At 50.9% G+C, this 23094-nt stretch overlaps 1 protein-coding gene across 4 annotated transcripts in view; it reads left to right on the top strand.

The window, feature by feature from the left end:
- BCL11B (BCL11 transcription factor B) overlaps positions 1-23094 on the top strand; it is a 99215-nt gene that overhangs the window by 30379 nt on the left and 45742 nt on the right. For 2 of the 4 annotated variants that reach the window (XM_074393589.1, XM_039469419.2), the window contains exon 3: positions 9945-10157. The exons of the other annotated variants lie outside the window; for them this stretch is intronic. In XM_074393589.1, the coding sequence (XP_074249690.1) occupies positions 9945-10157 (213 nt within the window). The remainder of the gene's footprint in view (positions 1-9944; positions 10158-23094) is intronic. 4 annotated transcript variants of the gene reach the window in all.

Genomic DNA, 23094 nt, shown 5'->3' with positions numbered 1-23094 from the left:
GCTGAGTCAGGTTCCCTTCGTCTCAGCCCCAAGACTTAGTTTTCTCTGCCATTTTGGTGATGTGGTGCAAAGATTTTTTTTTTTTTTTCTTCTTCTTTTGGGTTTTCTGTCTGTTTAGTCTCTGAGGCTTCCTGAACGATGCTGCTTTCTTCCCCTGAGATTACAGCGAGATTCTCATCCCGATCTGGAATTGGAATTTGTTGGGATCCTAGCTACACGATTATTGTTTCTGTGTGTAAGAGTGGCCCCGGAGGCCTGCCCGCCCCTGAGTTCTTATCTACGATGTTGTTTTGGGGTATCTGAAAAGTCATTTTCATAATGGGGTGCTGGGCAGAGAACTTCCTGGGTAATTACAGCCAAACAGAGGCTGTAGATTTAAAAAACAGCAACAACAACAACAACAACAAAAAACCAGTCTCAAACAAGTGGGTGGCGTGTAAATACTGGGCACTCCTGTAGGGAGAAGAAGCTTGTCTTACCGTGGAATCTTTGCAGGGTTTCTGCAGTAAATTCTGAGGTCCAGCACATCAGCTCTGTTTCAAAGATAGCCGAGGAAAAAAAAATTACAACCAAATCAAAGTCAGCGTGCTATGATTTTCCCCAATTTCTAATGGGAATACTCTGCAATAGAAATGATATTTCCATTGAGGACCGCGCTGCCGGCTTCTTTAATTACATTAAATAGCGGTATAACCTCAGCTGAATGTAAAGCTCTGTTAGAACGGCGTCTCGAGCGTGGCTAGATGAATCGCAAGGAGCAATGTTACTAGTGTTAATGTGCTAACAATCTTTATTAAATTAATCCTGCGAAGTGTTAATTTTTACAAATTTTGTTGTGCACACACTGCACGTCACTGCTAGTGTGTGAGGAGATGAAAATGAATCTCACGTCAAAAAATACGAAGGTAGCTGTCAGATTGCTCCCTTAGAAGAAAATCTGTGATTTTTGCCATCAAATGTTACCTGTGCTGAAAAGAAGGCTTACAATATGTATATTAAATGCCATCTACATACAGAAAACTCAGTTCAAGGAACTACTTTGTTGAAAGTAATTACAGGCCTGTTCAATTTCTTAGTCAGTGACATTTCAGACTTGGCTTAGGAACATAAAGAGGCCATAGAAAGATTTTGTTCTTATGTAATGCAAAGCACTGAACCTCAGTATTCTATAAGTCCATTAGAAAAAGGAAAAAAGAAATGAAAGGGAAAAAAGAGATTTAATCATCAACAGAATCCAGGGGAGAGCTGGATATTTTTTTATTACAATAGTAAAAAGCAATTGCCTATAATTCTATTAAATGCAACCCAAAACAAAATGTGCATTTAAACTATAGCAGGGTCCTCCTTTTTACTATTTGATTTCTTTTCTTTTTCTTTCTTTTTTCTTTTTTTAACCTTCTACTAGCCAAGTTTATTTCTGTTCCATCTGAAACAAGAAACCCTGCCTGCCCTGTGGTTGTCTGCTGCCTGATTGCTCAGGTAGAGTTTTATGGTCTGATCTTAAAAAGGTCGATGGTGCTTACATTGCTCACATCCATGACTCCATCTGCACCTGAAATTTCTGTCCCCTTTTCTGGCTGCTTTGGGCTTGAGTCATCCCGATAACCTCCTTGCTGGGCACTCTGTTTTCTTTATGTTCTTTTTATTGGCTGTGCCGTGTATTTTCATTCTTAATTCTCCGGGATTCTCGAAGCCCAGCCTTCCTCCTTCTGTTTATTCCACTGCGCTGTCTGAGCATGGCTGCTGAGCAGAAGCCACTAGTGGAACCTGTGGGACCTTGGAACCACAACAACTTCCTGAACTCACCAGTTTTTAAACATGTTTTATAGAGGGCTGGATTTTTAACATGCATCAGGATTCAGTGTTTTCCGGGGCATTCTTCCAAGGTCAGGGACGGTGGATGCTGAGGGGTTAGAAAAAGGTATCCTTAGTTTAAAACTCCCTGTAGGCACCCAATCTGAAGATGAGTTTCCTGGGTTTGGCCTTGTGTGACATGTGACTTCTATCTTAACTGTGTGTTTCCACCCCCACCCCCACCCTCAGCTCTAAATTGATGAAGACATAGGAACATATCTAAGGGATGCCTGGCCAAGCTTTCACTGGAATCCAGCCCCCTAGTTCCATCTGGGAAAGGCTACGGGTCCCAATCCCAAGTTCTACACTCTTTATGCTTGGAATCCAAATGATTTATCAAACGCTTCACTTCGCCTTGTAGCCTGCCTTCATTCTTCGTCAAGTTATGCTTTATGCAGGTGACACGGAGTATACTGTTCGTGGCTCTGTACGCATCCAGAGATAAAATTCCTGAAGGATCTTGGATTAGGTTGTCTTAGAGAGCAGAGACTGCTGAAGGTTGGAGTGGCGACCGCACCTGAGATCAGAAAACCTGAATCAGGAGGAAAAGGGGCAATTCCTCTGCCAGGTATGACTGGCTGGTTTTGCTGGTGAGATATAGAGAATCTCTCAGCTGCGATTTCTCCATGGCCTCTATGGACTCTGGTTGGATGCACCCAGAACATCTTAACATGCCCACGTTGCCGATAGATGAGTGTTTGTGTGTGTATGTGCATATGTGTACGTATATAGAAGCTCTCTTAGAGGTAATAGATGTGCATGCACACATTTTCTAACCAGTGTGACACAGGGCTTCACCTTCTGTTGTCCTCAGGCCTGCCTCTTCCAGGATTGTGGGTCCCGATTTGGTGGACCCTGCCTGCCTGAGGTCAGCTCAGAGGAGTTATATTCATTTTTCTATATGTGTCCCGAGGCATGGTGCATGGGAGGAAGGGAATGACCAGTGTCCGGCTGGAGGGCAAGTGGACGTGGTTTGGTTGCATTCTGATAGTTCAGAGCACGCCAGGGTTCTCCCCAGAGATAAGCAAAAGACTCCAAGCTTCGTGTCCCTTACTGTCTCTCCTACCCCCAGCAGATGCCCACTTAGGGGCTGGAATGGCCAGCCACCTCCACCTCTGTGATTCACAGAAGATGGCTGAGGGATGCCCTTCCTTCTCAGCAACATCTGAAATGTCCTCTGCTCCCTCACAGAGGCCTTGGTGTTGGAATTAGTGATAGAACCTCACCATCCTTGGCTCAGGGTGCAGAAAGGGGATCAGCAGCCTTGGATATTTCAGTGGCCTGCATCTTGAGGAAATTGGAGTTGGCAGTCAATGAAGCAGGTGTTTTTGGACCTGGGGGAGGGGTGTGCCCAAGTGTGTCCTTCTAAATGACAAGCCACAGCTGCTAGGGGGCATTTTCCATTTCGAATCTCTGGCGGAAGGAGGAGAAAGGTTTTGGTAACATTGTTGAGGGACACGGTCATTCCTCTGCTCTACCTCCCCATTTTCTGGGATGTTAGATGGACAGCGTGTTGGGGAGCGAAAATAGTGTGAATGGTGATTCACCAGGACAGATTTCGGAAGTGCTTAGAGGAGGGCAACCTGGCTCAGGGTGCTCCCCGAGGTGGGCTTCTAGTCTCGCTCATGGCCAAGCCTTCTTGCGGTGGGTGCAGAGAGATACCTTGGTGGTCACAAGGCGTTGTGGGGGGCCTGTGGGTGGCCTGTGGGGATCTCTGGATGGTCATTTGTGGAAGTGATGGTAGAAGTGATCTCAAGCCCGAAGATGAGCGGTTACCCATGTTCCTGGAGGGCGCTGGCGAGCCCACCTCCCTTCCTGCAGCCTGGCACCCCTCAGTGACCCTCTCTGGGTCCACCAGGGCCTAGATGGTTGATGAGGGATGCTGGAGAGGCTCTTTCACCTGCGTCTGAATTCTTCCCCTCCCAGCCACTTGCAGTGACTGCTGGCTTTCAGCCGGCTGCCCATGTAGAAGCCATACGTAGATTCGAACTATTTTATGTCTCCCATGTAATGACCCCGAAGGAACTCTTTAAACACAGCTGTGCACAACCTTGAGAGACCTCATTTTCCGTTTTCATTGCTAATCTTTTCAAAGACACCTACATATTCACCCCTAAACCAAAACCCATGGCAGCAAGGGACTGGGGACCTGTAGTGGCCATTGGGTGACCAGACAGAACAGTGGCGTCTCACGGAGAATGAGAATCCAGGAGTGGGAGGTGGGACTTGGGGAGCCCCGTCGCCCTGCCTGGCATTTCTAGGTCCCCCAAATGCTCCGAGGCAGTGAGCTGAGCCACGTGGCACACCCACTCCCCCTCTGGTTCTGACTTGGGGATCCGCCCTAGACTTGCAGATTTTCGTGGTAACCTATGTGTTTATATCAACGCTTGGCTTTCCCTTTCACTTTATTATTATTATGATTGTTGTTGCATATTTTTCAAGGAAATGGAAAACAAGTTCCAGTCATTGCTGGTTCCCAGACTTTGGTAATTACAAGCTAAAAAAAAAAAAAAAAAAAAAAGAAATGAAATAATACCTGTGGAGTGAAGGAATTTATTTTTTGAGTCCCATCCCACCCCAGAGACCTGTGTAGCTCTGAAATTGAGCAACGAAGAAGGCTCCCTAGAATTGTTCTTCTCTTTTCCTATTGTCTCAGCTACTCCCCCTCAACACCCCCCACAGCCTCCCCAAAAAAGGGATTGAGGAAAAGACGAATGATGAGAAGGCCGGTCTTGTCAGGTGAACACCCAGTGCCTGTCTCGTGTAAGGTAGCACTCCACTTCTTTCAAATAGGAAATTGCCAAAATGGATGTCATGGGCTGCTAATTAGATGTATTTTAACTGCAGGATCATTTTACCAGCTAATACTGTTATTATGTGCTTCAATGTGAACCCATGGTGGAGCTGTTAAAATATGAGCATGCAGGCTTAGCAGACAGATCTTGGAGCCGGTGGGATGGATGGAGGGTGCTTTTCCTCATGGCCCCGAAGACCCCGGGGCCAGGCCCTGTGCTGAAGGTCTGGGTCCTTTCAGCCTCTTAGGAGCCCCTCCACCACCCTGCTCTCCTGAAGACCACCTTCTCCTTGTGTTTACCCCAGGGCCTGAGCCTCCAGGAGGCCTGAGCTCTACAGACTCCAGGCGCCAGCATTACACCCGCTTCCCGCTAGACATCACTGTTCCCTCTGGACCAGCCTAGAAGCACCAGATGACCACAATCCATGGCGGTGCCTGCCCAGAACCGGCAGGCCTGAATTTCAAGCATTGGGGTTTAAAGTCTGTGCTGGCTTCTCCTCCATCTGCCCTCTGCAGCAAACCGGAAAAAGAATCCCAATTTCCCGTTGGGGTGGGAAGAGATGAGCTAGGATCAGGATAATGATTTTTAAATGTGAGCAAGGCATTTGACTTCATGTGATGTCTTTCCCCCTCACCCTCTTAATACATAGCATTTTTTTTTTATCAACCTTAAGACAAAATAGCTGGCAAAATATTTAAGTGATCAGAAAGAAATATTTTTATTTGCCCGTGTGCGAATTGGGTTATCTGCCTATCTTGTTTATGAAATTTGGCGCTGCCTTTCCTGCACAGTACGCTCGCCTCTCAAATCTTTCCCGGCTCCCATTTCCATATTTCTGCGTGCTTGTTCTTTGTTAATCACTTGGCAAGCGCTTATTTGAATATTAAAAATTTCTTTAATCATCAAAGGCAGGAGCACGGTCTCATGAATATTCATATTTTTCCCCCTCCTCAGACTGGATTCTAGTTCATTACCCTGCAGTAAAAGCCAAACAGCCATCAATCGCCCTCATTACAGGCTCTGGCGTTTTGATTGGCTGCCTGCTGCCCAGAGCTTTTTTTTTTTTTTATTTAAAAAAATTTTTTCCCTTCTCCTATGAGCTGTCTTGTACCTGCCAACAACCAAAAAAAAAAAAAAATCAACAATGCAAGAATAAATTTCTCTGGTTGGAAAACAACTTTGCAAACTTGTCAAACAGTCCTTGCGGCTTGCTGCTGCCGCCCCTGTAGTGTCCACCGGCGCCACCTCTCCCCCCGACCCTGTCCTTCCCCCCACCAAAAAAAAAAAAAAAAATGCCCAAGATAAAAGGGTGGGGGGGAGAGAAAATTAAATAAATAAATAAAAAGGGAGAAACTTGAGCCTCAGAGATGAATATTTGTCAAGAGAGTTGACGTAAGTTTCATTTGCATAATGACTTTGTACTTCTGCATTAATAAAATTTGCATATGAAGCCATGTTAATTACTCCTGATCATGCTTTTTGCATTCATGCATAGTAATTTTCTCCGACTTGTGAGAATTAATGTCTTGGCATGGGGGGAGGGGGCGCGGGGACTGTCAGGTTCCCTTGCCAGTGTCCCTCACTCACACGCGCTGCCTCCCTGGCTGTCTCCTTCCTTGATCTATGACTCATTTCTGCACTATCAGTAGGAGTTCTCTGCTTAAAAAAATGTATCAATTGAAAGGCAGCAGTAGGGAGAAAAATACACGTCTCCTGCGCAGTGTATTCCTGACCACCTCTCTCTAGCTCCGAACGTGGAATCTGTAATCCTTCCATTTGGGAGGGGATGTTCCAGAGGCTTCAGGGGTGGGGAAGGCTTGAAATCCCCCCGAAACCGGGCTGGGGCTTTTCCAGGCGTTTTTGTGTCTCCACGCTCCTGGGCGGTGGGCGTGTTCCTGTGTGAGTGCGCATGCGTGAGGCACAGAGCAGGAGCATCTACAAAGTCCCTCCAGAAGGGAGACCGGTGACAGATCCCTGTGGAATGCTTAAACCCATGAAGGCATCAAGAATGAGCTTATATACGTATCATTGCCATGTTTTGGAGCCTAAGAAGCATTTTAGGGGCCTTGTGTTTAAACTTTTTTTGTGTGTGCATAGACCTCCAAAGAAAGCGTTCTTTTACTAGTGTCTTGCAGGCCTCTGCAGCAGGCTTTGCTGTGTTCAGAGCACATCCTCTTGCTTTCTTTGCTGGGCAGTGCTGGTGCCCTGGAAAGGACCATAGGGAGTGGGGCAGGTATCAGAATGGAAAGTGAGAGGATGGTGACCCTTTGCTGCGTGCTTCCTCTGTCCCTGGTTCTGGTACAGGGCTGGCCTGACCCTTCCTTTAAAGCTGAGGGAGTTGAGGCTCTGAGAAAGTGACTCACCTTCAACCAGGAGGCCAGGAGACGGCTGAGGAGGACTTTGAATCCAGGCCTCTCGGTCCTGAAGGCTGTGTGGCCTGGGAGCTCCGGTGGCTTCCTGTGTGTGCATGTGTGGCTGCAAACCCTGTCCCCAGGCCTCAAGGGCTCCTTAAGTGCTTTCTGGATTTCCCAGCTGCACTTTTAAAGGCAGATACCCCTCCTCTGAGGAAGGATGGGGGCTGGGAAGTAGGCTGGGACAGGTACTGAGGCTGTTTTTCCAAGTTAAGAGTCACGTGATGTAAAGTTGACCGTTTTAAAGTGTATGGTCAGCGGTTTTGAGTCTAGGCACAGTGTCATGCAGCCATCACTCCTAAGTCCTGAGCATTTTCATTACATCCCGAAGGAACTCGGTACCCACTCGCCTCCCTTCTTGTCCCCCCAGCTCCCCAGTCCCTGGCAACCGCTACTTTCAGTGTCCATGGATTTGCCGCTTCAGAACATTTCATATCCCTGGAATCATGCAGGATGTGGGTCCTTTCATCACTTTGGGCTTTTGCAATAGTTTCAGATTTCTTGAGTTCCACCTTTGGGCAGCGCTCTGGGTTTAAGCTGCCCCATGGGGAAACCCTCCCAGGGTAGAAGGTGCTCTGAGAGCCCCAGAGAGGCCCCGAAGAGCTTGGGATTTGAAGCCCCTCTCGAGGTTGTCCCCCTCCCCTCGGCCTCAGTTGAGCTGGCCCCCGGGAAGGTCAGAGTTCCTAATGAGGCCCTGGGGAATCTGTCCAGGGCGGCCCAGCCCCCGACCCCTATGCAGGGCGCATCTCGTGGTGTGTGACATCGCCTTTACAGAACCTGGCTTGAGCCCCACCTTGGACCCTTCCATGAGAAGGGTGGGGCCAGATGCCTGTGTTCTAGCAGTTCTCCAACTGTTCCTCCCGCCACGGAGACAGAGTCAGCTCCTTAGCACCTGGGACAACCTTACCAGGCCTCGAGGTGCTTTTGCTGGTTTCTCCATCATGATAAATGGTGCTGGTTGTGTTACGGCTTCACCCAGAACCCAGGAACCGGAGCTTGGGTTTGGCCTTTGCAGCTACCAATGGCTGGATTGAGCCCAGGATCTCAGCCCTCCTCCCCTGACTAGAGATCCCAGGAGCCCTGGTGCCTTTACCCCATTCACTGCAGCTCTAAAGGGAAGGAGCATTGCGGGCTTTGGAGACACAGCTGGGTTCCAGTCTCAGATATCCCTGAGCCTCAGTTTCCCCCCAGCAGAATGTGGATGTTTGCTGATCGAGGTGGCTGTCATGATGATGGATGACTCAGAGTCCTCAGTGGTCTGCAGGGAAGGCCTACATAGGGATTTGAGACCACCAGTGGACAGGATCACATGCAGCGTGCAGGCCAGGGAGGTTCAGGCCAGGGCAGGCTTCCAGGAGGGGACAGGTGCTGACTGACCTTCCTTGAGGAATGGCACTAAATCTAGAACATGGCCTTCCCATCAGCATTTGAGACTGAAACGGTTTACAGGTTCCTCAGCCACGTCCCCCCAGGGCTAACCCTAGCTCAGAAACACCCTGGGCCTTAGGCCTAACCTAATACGAGGTCTTCGTTGGCCCAGAGGGGTCCGAGCAGTGTTGGCCTTAGCTTTGACCTCTTGACGGGACACTGACAGTTGGCAGTCCCTAAGCAGGGGGTCTTGTTCAATGCCCCAATGCCTCAATCCTGGATAACCCACGTTTTAGGGAAACCAGGGTACAGAGAAAGAGCCCTGGTTCTGGGGCCAGACAGCTGGGGTTTGGATGCGGCTGCTGATGTCTGCAGTTTTCTGTGCAATGGGTATCCTAAGTTTCACCCCCCGTGAGTGTGTTAGGAAGTTCAGTCCAGTGAAGACTGACAGGCTCCTGGCTCGCAGGGCCCCGTGGCTCTTCTTGGGCTGGGGGGATTCACGTGGGGGCCCTGGAGTGGACAGATCCCCAGCCGTGCAGACCTGTGCTGGGCCTCCCTGCCAGAGCCGGCCGGCCCAGCTGCCCGTCCTCTTGTTGACGTTTCCTTTTTGTCTCTCTGATGCTTTCCTGTTCAATTATTTGCCCAGGGAATTTGGGCTTCTTCACTTGTGGTTTTGGCAAGGGCTTCACACAAATGTTTTGCCCTGGTGGTCTCTTAGCCATTTAAGATAAACGGCTAAATCAAACGCAGGCCTTGCCAGGGAGCTGAGCGAGCTGTGGGGCTGGGCAGAGGCGGGGCCGGGCCTGGCCCTGTGTCCTTGCTCTGTCACATGGCGGGAGGCCTCCCAAGCCAGGCTGAGATGTTAGGAGGGGCTGAGTGGCACCAGGGTTTTCTTGGGGTGTTGTGGGGGTGCAAAAGCCTTCCGAAGGGCGTTGGGGCTGGGGTGCACATGCTCGGTGCTTGGGGCTGGAGGGAGCCTCCACAGGCAGTCTGCAAGCCGGGAGGCTCGCCGTGCCCAGACACCTGGAGGCGGGCCGAGCTCTCCTTGGCCTGTACCAACAGCCCGTCCTGAGACAGCATACGGGGGAGGCGCTGAGCTTCCCAGCTCTTCCAGGGAGGGGTAGCCCAAAGTTTTGGAAACAGATCCCAAATGGAACCTGCTTGATTGCTCCAGAAGCCCCCACGTGTGGGGTCCTTCCTGAGAGCAGGGCCCTCACAGCCCCCATTCGCCCAGCCCCCGGCACGAGGCCCCCAGAGGCGGGGTCCTGCCTCCTCGACAGCCCAGCCTGGCAGCTGTGGAAACAGGTCCCTTCCCAGAGCCCCCTGCCCACCTCTCCAAGCCCATTCCTCTGCCTGTGTCCCGATTGCCTTCCCTGCTGGGCCTGGCACCCCTGGGGCCTCCCACCCCCGAAGGGTGGCCTGAGCAGAGCCCCATGCCCCGGGCCCCGTCCCACCCCGTGCCCCTCACACGGTCCAGGGCCCGACTGACCAGTCTTTTCTATTGTTTTTTCTCCAGGGCCGTGCAGGCCTGCCCAGCTGCCAGCGGTGGCCCCCATAACCGCCTCCTCCCACCCTCACTCATCCGTGATCACTTCACCTCTGCGGGCCCTGGGCGCTCTCCCGCCCTGCCTCCCCCTGCCGTGCTGCAGCGCGCGCCCGGTCTCGGGTGACGGGACTCAGGGTGAGGGTCAGACGGAGGCTCCCTTTGGATGCCAGTGTCAGTTGTCAGGTAACAGACGACGTGGCGGTGGGGGGTGGGCCCCCGGGGATGGCGGGGTGTGCCGTGGGCAGCGCTGGAGCAAGGTGGGGACCCAGGGAGGAAGGGCAGCTCCCACCCAGAAGGCTTTTTGGGGTGCCAGGGGAAGTGGTGAAGGATGTTCACTGAACTACGAGCCAGTGCCCGGTGCCCCGTGGCAGGAGTCCCCACCGTGCCGCCACCCGTTCTGAGAGTCTTGTTCCCAGAATGCTTCCCTAGCCTCCCAATCCCGTTCTTTGGGTTGTTTAGCGGCAGCTTAATTGGATAACACTTAACATCTGAGGTTTTCTTCTGCCCTTGCCACTGCCAACCCTTCCCCACCCCAGACAACCCCCTGCCCCGCCAAGACAAGGCTAGGGGAGGATTCCTTGCTTGTCTGTGTACATTGCTGGAGCCGTCCAAAATGCTGAGTTTCTCTTTGGGAGAATGTGTTGCCCATTAACTTTGAAAAAGAAAGTGGCTCAAAAGGAGCCTCTTACAAAGCTGTGGCCACGAGAGGGAGTGAAACCCTGGCGGGTGTGTGAGGGGCAGGGGTGGGGGCTGAGTACCTGCTGCGCGTCCAGCTCTGGGCCAGATCCAGACACAGCTGTGTTTGTGCCGACTCGTCCTGCTCTCCTGGGAGGGCGGTGTCGCTGCCCATTCTGCAGGTGGGCAGATGGGGCAGGGTGGCCACACAGCCCTGTCCTGCTCTACGTGCTCTGCCTCTCCCCAGGTGGAACCCAAGATCTTGTTCCACCTAGGGTCTCTGGGAATTCTTGGGGTCCCTGGAAAGTCGGAGCAGAGGCAAACGGCCCTCTCGCAAGTCTGTCCCCGCAGCGTCTCAGCAGGGCTTGGTGTGAAAGCGCTGTGGTCACACAAGCCAGGATGCTGACACAGACACATGTGGCAAGCGGCCGTGGCCTGGTTGCTGTGGCAGGGGCAGGAAAGGAGAGAGGGTGGGTGCAGAGCTGGGGCAGATTTGATTGGTCCCTGCTTTGTCACCAGGCATGGTGCAGGCTTTCTCTGACTTGAGTTGTGAAAGGAAAACTGTTTTTATTGGGCAGGTTTTGTTTTGAATTGAAGCTCTCCCCAGGGATGGTCCCTGTTGGAGCCACAGCTCTGCAGAAGGCCACAGCCACAACTCTGTAAAAGGCAACAGGAAGCCCCTGCTCCAGGGTCCAGAGCTCCCTGGGCTCCAGAGCTCCCTAGTAGGGTGGCCTGGAGCCTTTAGTATACCCTCCCTGCTGTGACAGGTGGTGACACTATAGGATCTGGCTTCCAAGGCGGAGTTCTGGCTTCTTACTGGGCTTATGTCTTAAATGCACAAAGCAAAACCCAAAATCTCTGGGGAAGGAGTCAGAACCACTTGCGAAGACGCTATCTCCCTGTTCTAGGCTGTGCTGGTCCCCAGGTGCTCAGGCCTCCTGTCCTGGCTCAATAAATCTCTTCTGAGGCTGTAGGAGGCCCTGCTTGTTGAGCAAGGGGTGCCTGCTTCCTCTGGGTGGTTGCCCTGTTCTCACGGCTTCCTGTCATTAGCGCTGCAGCCTCTGCAGCCACTGGGGGGGCCGTGCTATCAAAGATCAGCCTGTGTGTTTATTACTGGACTCGGTCAAGTTCTGCGGCAGCACAGAAATCTGATCTTGTCAGAGGCTCATCCAGGGCTTTGCTTAACCCTCTGTTGGCCCTGCTGCGAAGTTGCCAAAGTAGATGAGACTCAGCTAGAGGACTGAGCCCCTCCCTTAAGTGGCCAGGCCCACTTAGCATCTTTGTATGGTGCTGAGCAGGAGCTGTTACCATCCCCATTTCGCAGATGGAGAAGCAAAGGCTTGGGGAGGGAGAGTGGCTGGTCAGGGAGGCAGAACTGGGATTTGTCCTTGGATGCCTTCTGAAAGGCCACCCCTCTTCCCGTGGAACCATGCTGCCTCTGATCACATCCATGGGAGGTCGAATGGACTTTCCAGTGCCTTGGCTCTGGTGGACTCTGCCAACAGCAAGTCCTCATATATGCCACTGGGATCCTTATGAGGACTGTGTGTGAAGGGCCTTCTATGTGCTATACTGTGCTGGGCATTTGTGCGCCTTCTGGAATTTAACCCTCAAAGCAACCTAATGCTTTACTCTCCTTATTTTGCAGATAAGAAAATGATGCTCAGAAATGTTGAGGTCTCACAGCTCACATCCATCCATCGTCCATCCATCCATCCATCCATCCATCCATCCATCCATCCATTCATCCATTCGTCCATCTGTCCATCCATCCAACCATCCATCCATCCATCCATCCGTCTGTCCATCGATCAGTCCATCTGTCCATTCATCCATCTGTCCATCCATCCATCCATCCATCCATCCATCCATCCATCCATCCATCCATCTATCCATCCACCCATCCATCCATCCATCCTTCCAGCCTTCTGTCCATCCATCCATCCATCCATCCATCCATCCAGCCATCCATCCATTTATCTATCCATTCATTCATTCTTTAGCTTGAAGCCATTGGGAGGGCACCTAATTTGTAGCACTGTGCACACCCAGGAAGAGTCAGCAGGCAGGTCCCTGCCCTCCTGCAGTGCAGTGTAGGAGTGGGGACCTTCGTAATGAGGAGGAGGAGCAGAGAGGAGGGAGTGGCAGAGGTGGGATTTGATGCCAGGCTCTGCATCCAGCACCTGCCACATCTTTGGCTTTGGCTCTTCTTTTGGCATTAGAGGCCTTTTTGGATTTTAGGCCTTGAGAGCTTCCAGGACTCAGAGCCTGTGAGCAACCCATTCTTGGCTGCAGTGCTCTGGGAGGGGCATGAGGAAGGGCAGTGTCCTGTTCCTGGGGTTAGGACTACAGGAGGCTGAGCCCCTAGGACCGCTCCAGGACACCCTTCTAAGGGGCTGCTGTTACCTCCTGCCCTCTGCCACCATGTCCAGTAGAGTTCTCTCTTTTCATTCGGTCCCAGTTCATTGGCCCACACCAGCTTGCACCGCCATGTTCTCGATCAATTTCGATACCTGAAACTATCCTAGTCTGATGGTTCTTGTCCCTTTGTGGTTTGTGTCCCTGGCACTGGGTTGTTTGCTCAAGTGTTTTTAGTGCCTGTTGAATGAGTAGTTGGAACGGAGTCGTTAAGCTCCCAGTAACCCGTTAGGAAGAAGCTGGCCTCTGTAAAGATGGAACGGGCCTGCCGTCCTTGCTTGGTTTTGCCCCTTTTCGGATCAGGATGCATTGAACCCATCTCTTCAAATTAACATGAAGAACCCCAGTGTAAACGTGTTTCACGCAGGTTAATTGCATGCTTGTTACAGAATCTGTAGTTATTTATAGAAGGATGTGATTTTACAGGGGAGGAAACCATACAGGTATATGTGTTTGTGCACACGCTGGGCTGGTGGCATCCCAGGCGGCCCTGCCTCTCAGGACCCCAACCCTAGACTCCTTCCAATGGTCACAGTGGGGAGAAGGGACTCTTTTTGACTCTGCTGAAGGAAAGTAGGGCTTTGGGTCTAGGCATTCCTGGGAACTGAAATTTCTTCCCTGAGAAATCCCACATAGCAGATTTGGCACAGTGGCTGTGGGATCAAGAGTCTCAGACTGTGGTCCTGGTCTTTGCTTCAACTGGCCAGGGGCTTTAAAGAAGTCATTGCTCAGTTTCCCCTTCTGTACATATACACGTATGTATGTACAAGTATATGTATGTAACATTTGAAGACGAGGCTCCTGTGTTATTCTCTGAGAGAGATCGATGTGGAGCTACTGTGAATGGAGTGAGCGTGGGGCTAGCTAGGCTCCCAGGGTGGGGCGTTGGGCTTTCAGAGAACGGTTTGGACACTCTTGGGCTTTGTGCCCCCCATCCTGGTACCCTTCCCTGTTCTCAAGCTTCCACGATCGGAAAGTAGTCGTCGTCAAGCGTATGTGACTGCTTGGGGGTGAAGGCTCTTCTGCTCCGTGTAGTCATTTCCCCTCCCCATTCCTCAGTTTCCACATATGAAATGGAGCTAAGAATAGGACACATTCTGAAGGGTTGTTCTGGGCATCCCGTGAGATCCTACGGGCCAGATGCTGAGAACAACGCCACATGCTGGGTGAGTCCTATAGAAGTTAGGGTCCGTGGACAGGCAGAATGGATTTCACGACATTGACGCCCTGTCAGGTCTCACTTCGAGCTGGATCCTCGGTTTCCATTCTTAAAAGTATTTAGCCTTTTGGCTGGCTCAGATCATGTATCAGCGTTGGGAGGTGGAATAGGAACGGAGACACTTCATTACATATTTAAAAGCTGCAAATGGTCATCAGCCACAGTGATTAATACGTGCACTTGGTGAAGTTCAAGGTCTCAAGCAAGAACACACAGGATCCCAGCTCGGGGAAGTGGAAGTGTTTGGCTTTAATAGAGGGAGTCAGTTGCAGTCATTAGTATATGCTGAAATCACAGGGCAATCTTGTAAAGTTAAATTCAATTTACTTTTCTACTGAAATTGTGCTTGCTGTGTTATTTAACTAGTCTGGGGTTTCTTGGCATGGGTTAAAGGGACAATAAAGATAAAAGAATACCTGTAAGTAAATAGTAGGGTTTAACCATAGAATTTATCCTTTTCTCCTCCTTCAATTATATCCCAGTGTTCATTTTGTGTTGGTTTTATAACCAGAGCCGTCCAATGGGGCACCGTGGATTAGACCACCCTAGCTGTGGAAGCCTGATGCAATTAATACAGTCTGTCTGGAAAGTGGCCTTATTTGTGGAAGTTTTATGTTAATGATATGGTCTGTGCTTTGCACATTTCATACCAGAACAAGAAGCAAGCTGTAGTTTCATTCTGGACTGGGTTTGATTAACACCGGAGGATCCATGGGAAGCCACGCAGTGATGCGGGCAGCGATGGCAACCTCACCAGGCCCCTGCCGATGTGCTGCCTTGATTCCGGTGCAGAGGGTGCCAGAGGCACTCCAGGAGGGCGTTAGATCAGCCACTGAGACTCTGGAGGGAGGGGTGAGTATGGTGATGAAGACAAAAGGAACCGTGTGAGTGAGTGTGTGAGGACAGCAGAGCTCCGTCGTGAGGAGGTTGGAAAACGTGCTCATGGGATTCCCTTTGCAAAGTAACGTTTGTTGTTAAGACACTTCTGGGCTGACCAGACCGGGACGCAGTGTTGATGGGGGTTGGCTCGATGTAGGAAAAGGACTTTCAGGGGAGTTATTAACAATTTAGAGAGTCATCTGTATGGCTTGCAATGTCTACATTGCCCAAGGGCCGGTGGTCCCAGCATCCTCAACCCAGCATTTACAGCGTTGTCGCTATTCCTGCGTGCAAGCTCCATGGATTCTTCCCTGGCATCTGCCTACTTCTTGAGGTCACACTGCTGCAGAGGCTGTCCATGCCCACCTGCCTGGAGAACCCAGACACCTGTTTCTGTGACCAGAGAAAGTGCCAGGAGAAGCCATGGAGAGCTGCAAGGCCCCCAGGGGTGGGGAAACTGATTCTCAGATTGCTGGAGGTGGCCAAGGGTGGCAGGGCTTGGTGGGTGCCAGAAAGTCCCCTGTCCCATGTAGCTGGAAAGTGACATTTCCTACAGTACCAGCGGGGGCCAGAGGAGCTGGGGAGTTGGGGGGACAGAAGGGATCCACTGTGGCTCTGTTGGGGTTGGAGCACCTACCAGCATGGCTGTCCTTAGATAAAAGAGGCCCAGCAAATCCCTGAGCGGAGAGGGCTGCAGCCTCTCTAGATTCCATTCCACTCTCCTAGCTGGCCCTTCAGAGACGTTCTGAAGGCAGAGCTAAATCAAAGAATTCTGTTCAAATCCATACAAGATGTTGCTGTTTTTCTGCTCTGACAGGAGAGGCATTTGGAACTGCAGTTTTTCTTTCTTTCTTTCTTTTTTTTATAGCTGTCTTAAAAAGGAGTTTGGCTGTTTAGCACAGCTGGTGCTCATTACATTATGCACTGGCAATAAGATAGCATGTGTAATTAATTTTTAATGCAGTGCTGGATGCAGCGCTTTCGAGCAGTTAGCGGATGTGAAGAAGAGCACTGGCCACGGACATCAGAGACCTCAGAGCAAGGCAGCCCTGTCCTCCTTTAAGGGGAATCACGGAAAGTGGCAGAGGAGGCTGGCATTGCCTCTGTGTGGAGCGGACTGGCCCAGAAATGGGTTCTTCTTGGGTGACCTGAGGTCAAATCAGTCTTTAACAATCCAGGACCAGGGATCCCAAGAGATCATCTCCTCTAACTTCTTCGTTATAGAAATGGGGAAACCAAGGCAGAGAGTGGGTGTGAAGCCGTGACACCTGGGTGGCGGAGCTGACTCAGACCTGGGTCTGCCCACTAGGCAATACTGCCCTTTTTGAGTTTTTATTGAAAATCAGAAAAGGAAATTTGTCACCCGGTGGAAGCCACTTACAGATTGATTTCTGCCTGACCATGAGGCTCAGCGTGAAACCTGCAATGAGACTGGGCACTAGGTAGAGTTCTGATGTTGAGGGGCCCCAGTTGGGCGCCTCGGGCTTCGGTTTTGCTATCTGCAGTGGGAGCACTCCAGGCACATCCTGGGTTTGAGACTCTGGGCTTGTGATTTGACAGCTGGCTGCCCTGTCCCCGTGGGGCTCTGTGACATGGATGCAGGTTTGAAGTTCAATGTCATTGTTAACCCGTATTAGACTGCTGGCATTGTGGGAAGCTCTAGAGATGGGGCCATCCTCGGTCCTTCTCTCACAGTGAATGCGTGTGAATATGTGATCCCAGGCTAGCCACTGACTTCCTCTCTCCAAGCTTCAGTTTCCCCACCTGTCAAATGGGGACACTCAAGTACTTGCTCACCAACCCTCCATTGGCAGGTCCCATGAACAGCCACCATCTGGGTGTGGCCACAACCCATGACCAGCACCTGGGGGAATCAGTGAGTAAAGGCCAGTGGGAGGGGAAGGAGAGAGAAAGCTGAGCTTCTGGAAAGGCTTTCCAGACTGTGGCCTTGGGTACCCAGCATCCCAGTGATGACTTAGCTGTTGGAAAGCCACTTAGCTGGTAGAGTTTCTTAGTGTGAATGAAGGTAGGGGAAGGGTCAACATCATCAGTGTTCCTGGGGCTTGACACTGTTTGCTAAAGGGCTGGCTCGGTCCTAGGCAAGACATCCCATCGTCATAACGCTCCCAAGAAGAGGCACTCCCCCACCCTTTTGCTTGTGAGGATGGTGGGGCTCAGAGAGGCCACACAACCAGGGGTCACACAGCACACAAATAGCAGAACTTGACAGAGAGTCTCAAAACAGAGATTCAAACTCAGGTCTGGCCAGCGTCCCAGCTGTGCTCAGAGCTCTCCCCTCTGGCTTCCCCTTGGGCTGCAGTGGACAACAGAGATGGAGTTGCTGGTAGAAAACCAGATCGAATTCCAATATGGGACCTGGGAGGGTCCCCCAGGTCTTCCTTCATGCACTGGTCATGCTTGTGCCAGACCCTGGGCTAGACTGAGGGATCCAGAAACAGGCATGACGGGGTCCTTGCCCCAGAGGAACTCACCGTGATGGGGGTGCCCCATGGAGGGCCCTCTCACTCAGTGAATGTGAAATGCGTGTCTCCATGGTGCCTTTCTCTTTGTATTTTTTTTTTTTTTTTTTTTTTTTTTGAGACGGAGTTTCACTCTTGTTACCCAGGCTGGAGTGCAATGGCACAATCTTGGCTCACCGCAACCTCTGCCTCCTGGGTTCAGGCAATTCTCCTGCCTCAGCCTCCTGAGTAGCTGGGACTACAGGCACGAGCCACCACACCCAGCTAATTTTTTGTATTTTTAGTAGAGACCGGGTTTCACCATGTTGACCAGGATGGTCTCGATCTCTTGACCTCATGATCCACCCGCCTCAGCCTCCCAAAGTGCTGGGATTACAGGCGTGAGCCACCGCATGGTGCCTTTCTCTATTTGAAAAAAGTGAATAAATTGGCTGCTGCCCGGGGGCTCTCTCACTTATTGCCAGGTGCAGCTCAGGAGCAGATCGCAGCATGGAGAGGTGTCCCGCCTGAGGATAGCTTGTCCTTGGGCTCACCCTGCTGAGAGGTGGGGGGGGGTACCTTCTTCGAGGACGTTTACCTGAGTGAAGCACGAGTCGTGCCTGGCTGCGTTGGAATGCTTGTGCTTGTTGGCGTGTTTTTGACTCTCATTGTATCCAAGGGCGCAGTAGGCCCACGGCTGCTCCATAACCACATGTTATATGGAAGAAGTGAGAGGGTAATGGGTTTTCTGTGAAAGGTGGTGCTGCTTCTGGAAACGGGGCATACACATGTTCATTCTCATGGAGCAGCGCCGTAATAAACGGAATTGTGTGAATTGAAGGGCACCTGGACCTCTCTTGGAAAATGCTCCAGACTCCCACGGTGTTCCTTCCAGAGAATTTATTTTTGCATTCTCTGTACCTGAAATCAAATGTGTGCCTAAGCAGTGGTGTCCCCTGGCTCCCACCACCCTATGCTCCCCACAAAATGGTGGACATTAGGGGCAGGTAAGGGAACAGAAGAGGTCTCTTTAAAGGTATTATGGTATTTTTAAAAATGGTTCTATGTAATAAGCAGCAGTTAAGGAGACAGAAAGACAGTGGATGAGGAGAGTGCCAGCATCTCCCACAGGGAAGAATGAATGCACTAAAGGAGAAGACTATTTTTCTAGAATACAGAAATCGGCCTCTCACAGACAAACTGGAATTCCAAGGTGGATTATGAGCTTCTTCCAACTCCCATTGGCAGTGCTTCTTACCAGGCACGGGGAAAGGCCGCTTTTTCCGAAAGGGGAACAAAAACTTTTAGACGAAGCTTCTACCAACCCTAAACTATAGAATATCTCAAGTGACTGCACATACATATATTCCTAATTTAAATGATTATTGAAGTCAAATGCTCATTGTGAAACTTAATATTATATTCTATAAAATAAGGTTTACTTGTAGAAGAAAGAAAGAAAGACAGAAAGCAAGGAAGGAAGGAAAGAAGGAAAGAAGGGAGGGAGGGAGAAAGGAAGGAAGTAAGGGAGGGAGGGAGGGAGGGAGGGAGGGAGGGAGGGAGGGAGGGAGGGGAAGGAAAGGGCTCCACAGGAGCTGGGAGGATCGGGAGATCTACTGGGGTTTACCACTGGGGAACATGAGGCCGAGGGTCCAGTCCACTGTGGGCAGTGGCAGGTGTGGATGTGGTGTCTTCCGGGAAGGGGCCTGCTGACAAGCTTCCTCCAGCCCTGGACTTAGAGGGAAACAAAGTCACTGATCCTCAGTCCACAGAAGGCAGTTTTGAACTTGAAGAGGGCTACAGCATGGGCAAGATTTTCTCATCCGATCTTCTCAAATGAGGTTTTGGGGGTCCGATGGGAGTCAGGGACTTGGCATGTGATCCCACGCCAACCTTGATTAAGTCGATTCCTCCGCCGGGCTCATCTCTGTCTCTCCAGTGCATGGGGTGGGACTGAGCCCCAGCAGATGCCCAGGAGATGCTGGGGGAGAATGCAGACACAGAAAAGGCAGTGCCTGCACCCGTGAGAAAAAGCAGAGGAAACACAGAAAACCCTGCCAGCCACATTCTCTTATGACCGGCCTCCTCACTTCTGTACCCAGGGCGGTGGAATCCAGTTTTTTACCCAATGGGAAGCAAAAGAAATGGATTCTAGCTTTCATTGCACTTAAGAGAGCTTGAGGTGTTCTTTGTTGTTTTTATGGTGCCGGGAGCAAAATGTACTTGACTTTTCAAACCTGAGTGCAGGGTCGGGGTAGAAGGGCTGTGTTCTGTGTATATTTCACAATTAAACCCAAATAGACTAAACCATGAGGTACAGTTTATTCAAACATAATCAAGGCTGGCCAGTTTTAATCTAAAAAGCAGTGGGACGGAATCCTCGGTGGCTGGGGTTCCCTCTGTGGGCCAGAATTATGCTGGGAAAACCAGATTGAACTCAGATAATGTCCCTGGGAGGGTCCCCAAAGTCTTCCTTCATGCGCTGGTCATATCTGTGCCAGACCCTGGGCTAGACTTGAGGGGTCCAGAAATGGGCATGACAGGGTGCTTGCCCTAGAGGAACTTGCTTTGGTGGGGGCGCCCCGCGGAGGGGGCCTCTCTCCCAGCTCTGGATTTGGGCTTTCCAGGCAGCTCCTTTTGTAGTTCACAGGTGAGAGGTGACAGGATCTGCTGGTCTTCCCAGATGTGAAACTGTTTTCCTTACGCATCTGGTGGACGGCACAGGTGGGATTTGAACCCAGGCCTCCTCGGGCCTGGGGCCCACGTGGGCATCCTGCTCCTGTATTTGCATCTGGCTCCTGGCTGCCCCTCCCACCTGGCCTTGTACCTGGCAGGTGTGAGTAGGAGCAGCCAAGGGAGAGGAATGAGCTCGTGAATTACGGAGCTGCTGCTGGGCCAGCCTGAGCCCCGGGAAATTAGAATACCAGTACTTTATGATTCCCGAGGAACGGATCAGGGGGCTCGGGACTTCTCCAGCGAGGTGAATGCAAAAATGGAGTCACTACTTGCAGAAACAGGGGCTGTTGGAATCTTCTCATAAAACCGGTCATTTCTAATTATTGCCTTTGTTAAGAAGTGAGGAATAGTGGGTCGGGCGAGGCCTGCTCGCAGCGTGAGTCTGCTCTTGGTGCTGTATTTAACCAGTCTTTTCTGACTCAAGTTCTTTTGCATGTATTTCCTTGTGTTTTCTTAGCCAAATCAGTTATTAGCATTTTAATCTTAAAAAATACCATTGATCAGGTCGGGGGTGGTGGCTCACGCCTGTAATCCCAGCACTTTGGGAGGCTGAGGCGGGCGGATCACAAGGTCAAGAGATAGAGACCATCCTGGCCAACATGGTGAAACCCCGTCTCTACTAAAAATGCAAAAATTAGCCGGGTGTAATGGCGAGCGCCTGTAGTCCCAACTGCTCAGGAGGCTGAGGCAGGAGAATTGCTTGAACCCGGGAGGCGGAGGTTGAGGTGAACTAAGATGGTGCCCCTGTACTCTGGCCTGGCGACAGGGCAAGACTCCATCTCAAAACACCACCACCACCACCACCACCACCATTGATTGAGGGTCCACTGTGTGCCGTGGGCTTTCTGTGTATCTCCAGTGATTCTCACAGTGCTTTAATTGTGAGTTTTTTAAATTGTGCTACCATAAACATTAGATTTACCATTTTACCCATTTTTAAGTGCCCAGTTCAGTGTTAATAAGCACATTGCAATTGTTATGCAACCACACCACCATCCGTCTTCAGAGCTTTTCCATCATCCCAAACAGAACTCTGGCCCCGTTAAACACTAACTTCCCATTTCCCCTCCCCTCTCCCCAGCCCACCAACCCCGTTCTGTCTCTGTGAATGTCACGACTCTGGGTTTCTCCGGGAGTGGAATCACACAGTGCTTGTCCTTTTCTACTGGGTCATTTCACTTAGCACAGTGTCTTCAAGCTCCATCCACGTGGTAGCACGTGTTAGAATCTCCTTCCTTCTTAAGGCTGAATAATATTCTGTTGTATGGTTAGACCACATTTTGTCTGTCCACCCATGGATTGGTGGATGTTTGTGCCACTTCCACCTTTCGCGATTGTGAATGGTACAGCCGAGAACGTGGTGGACGATCATCTGTCTGAATCCTTGCTCTCAGCAGAGTTGCTGCGTCAAAGGGTAATCCTCTATTAAATTTTTTGAGGAATTGCCAACCTGTTTTCCATAGTGGCTGCACCATTTTACGTTCTCACCAACAGTGCACAAAGGTTCTAATTTCTCCGCATCCTTAATCTGAATGTTGGGTAATGTTCGTGTTTTTTGGACTGTTGAGTTGACAGCCAAGGAACCTGCTTCTCAGGGATGTGACAACAACTGGTCCAGGTTAGGTGGGTAATAAACCCGACTGCGACTTCAATCCAGCCTCAGCTGGCCCAGGTGTGGTGCCTGCAGTCACTGCTGGACTGCCCGGGGCTACCACCTTCAATATATTTTAGTAGAGGGTCTCAAATCCCGTTCTCTTAGAAATGGTTCCCCATGACACAGTTCTTAGTTCTCACTTTTGTCTCTCGGGACAGCTTCTTTTTATTTTTATTTTAGAACAAAGTCAGCTAAACATTTAGCTACCCTGATAGTTTGGGGAAGAAAATTCTACAAATGGACAATTTTCATTATTCTTTCTGTTGTATCTTCAGGGTGTGATTTGAGTGTGACTAAGCAGAGGGAGCCCGCGTTTGGAATCAGAGCCCCTGGGAGTGAGGTAGAGCTCACTCCTCCGTGTGCTGTGCACGCCATGGCTCTCTCTCAGCTTTGTGTGGTCTCCTTGTCTGATGGGAATCATCACATTGGTTTTGCTTCCTTGGCTAGGCTGAGAGAGACTGGGGACAGGGGATCTCAAGTGAGTGGCTTTGGGTCCTTTGTATACTGGGGATGGTAATTGTGATTTTTATTGGGGGTGTGTTTTCTCTCTATTCCCCTATTAGCATCCCTGGGCTGCCATAGCAAACGGGCACAGACTGAGTGGCTTAAGACAATAAGAAATTGATTCTCTGGTCGGGCGCAGTGGCTCATGCCAGTAATCTCAGAACTTTGGAAGGCTGAGGTGGGTGGATCTCTTGAGCCCAGGGGTTCAAGACCAGCCTGGGCAACACGGTGAAACCCAGTCTCTAAAAAATTAGCCAAGCAGGGTGGCATACACCTGTAATCCCAGCTATTGGGGAGGCTGAGGCAGGAGGATCCCTTGAGCTCAGGGAGATCGAGACTGCCATGAGCTGAGATTGCGCCACTGCATGCCAGACTTGGACAACACAGTGAGACCTTGCGAAAAAAAGAAAGAAATGTATTCTCTCACAGTTTGGGAGTCCACAAGTCCAAGATGAAGGTGTCAGCAGGGCCGTGCTCCCCATGGAAGCTCCAGTGGACAATCCCTCTTGCTTCTTCCAGCTTCTGGTGGCTGCAGCACTAATCCCTTCCTCTGTGGGCACACAGCCTTCTCCTCTT

Source organism: Saimiri boliviensis, chromosome 2, assembly GCF_048565385.1.
Source record: "Saimiri boliviensis isolate mSaiBol1 chromosome 2, mSaiBol1.pri, whole genome shotgun sequence".
Classification (NCBI taxonomy): Eukaryota; Metazoa; Chordata; class Mammalia; order Primates; family Cebidae; genus Saimiri; species Saimiri boliviensis.
The sequence above is the reverse complement of the archived record's forward strand: the minus strand, read 5'-3'. Positions and strand labels throughout refer to the sequence as shown.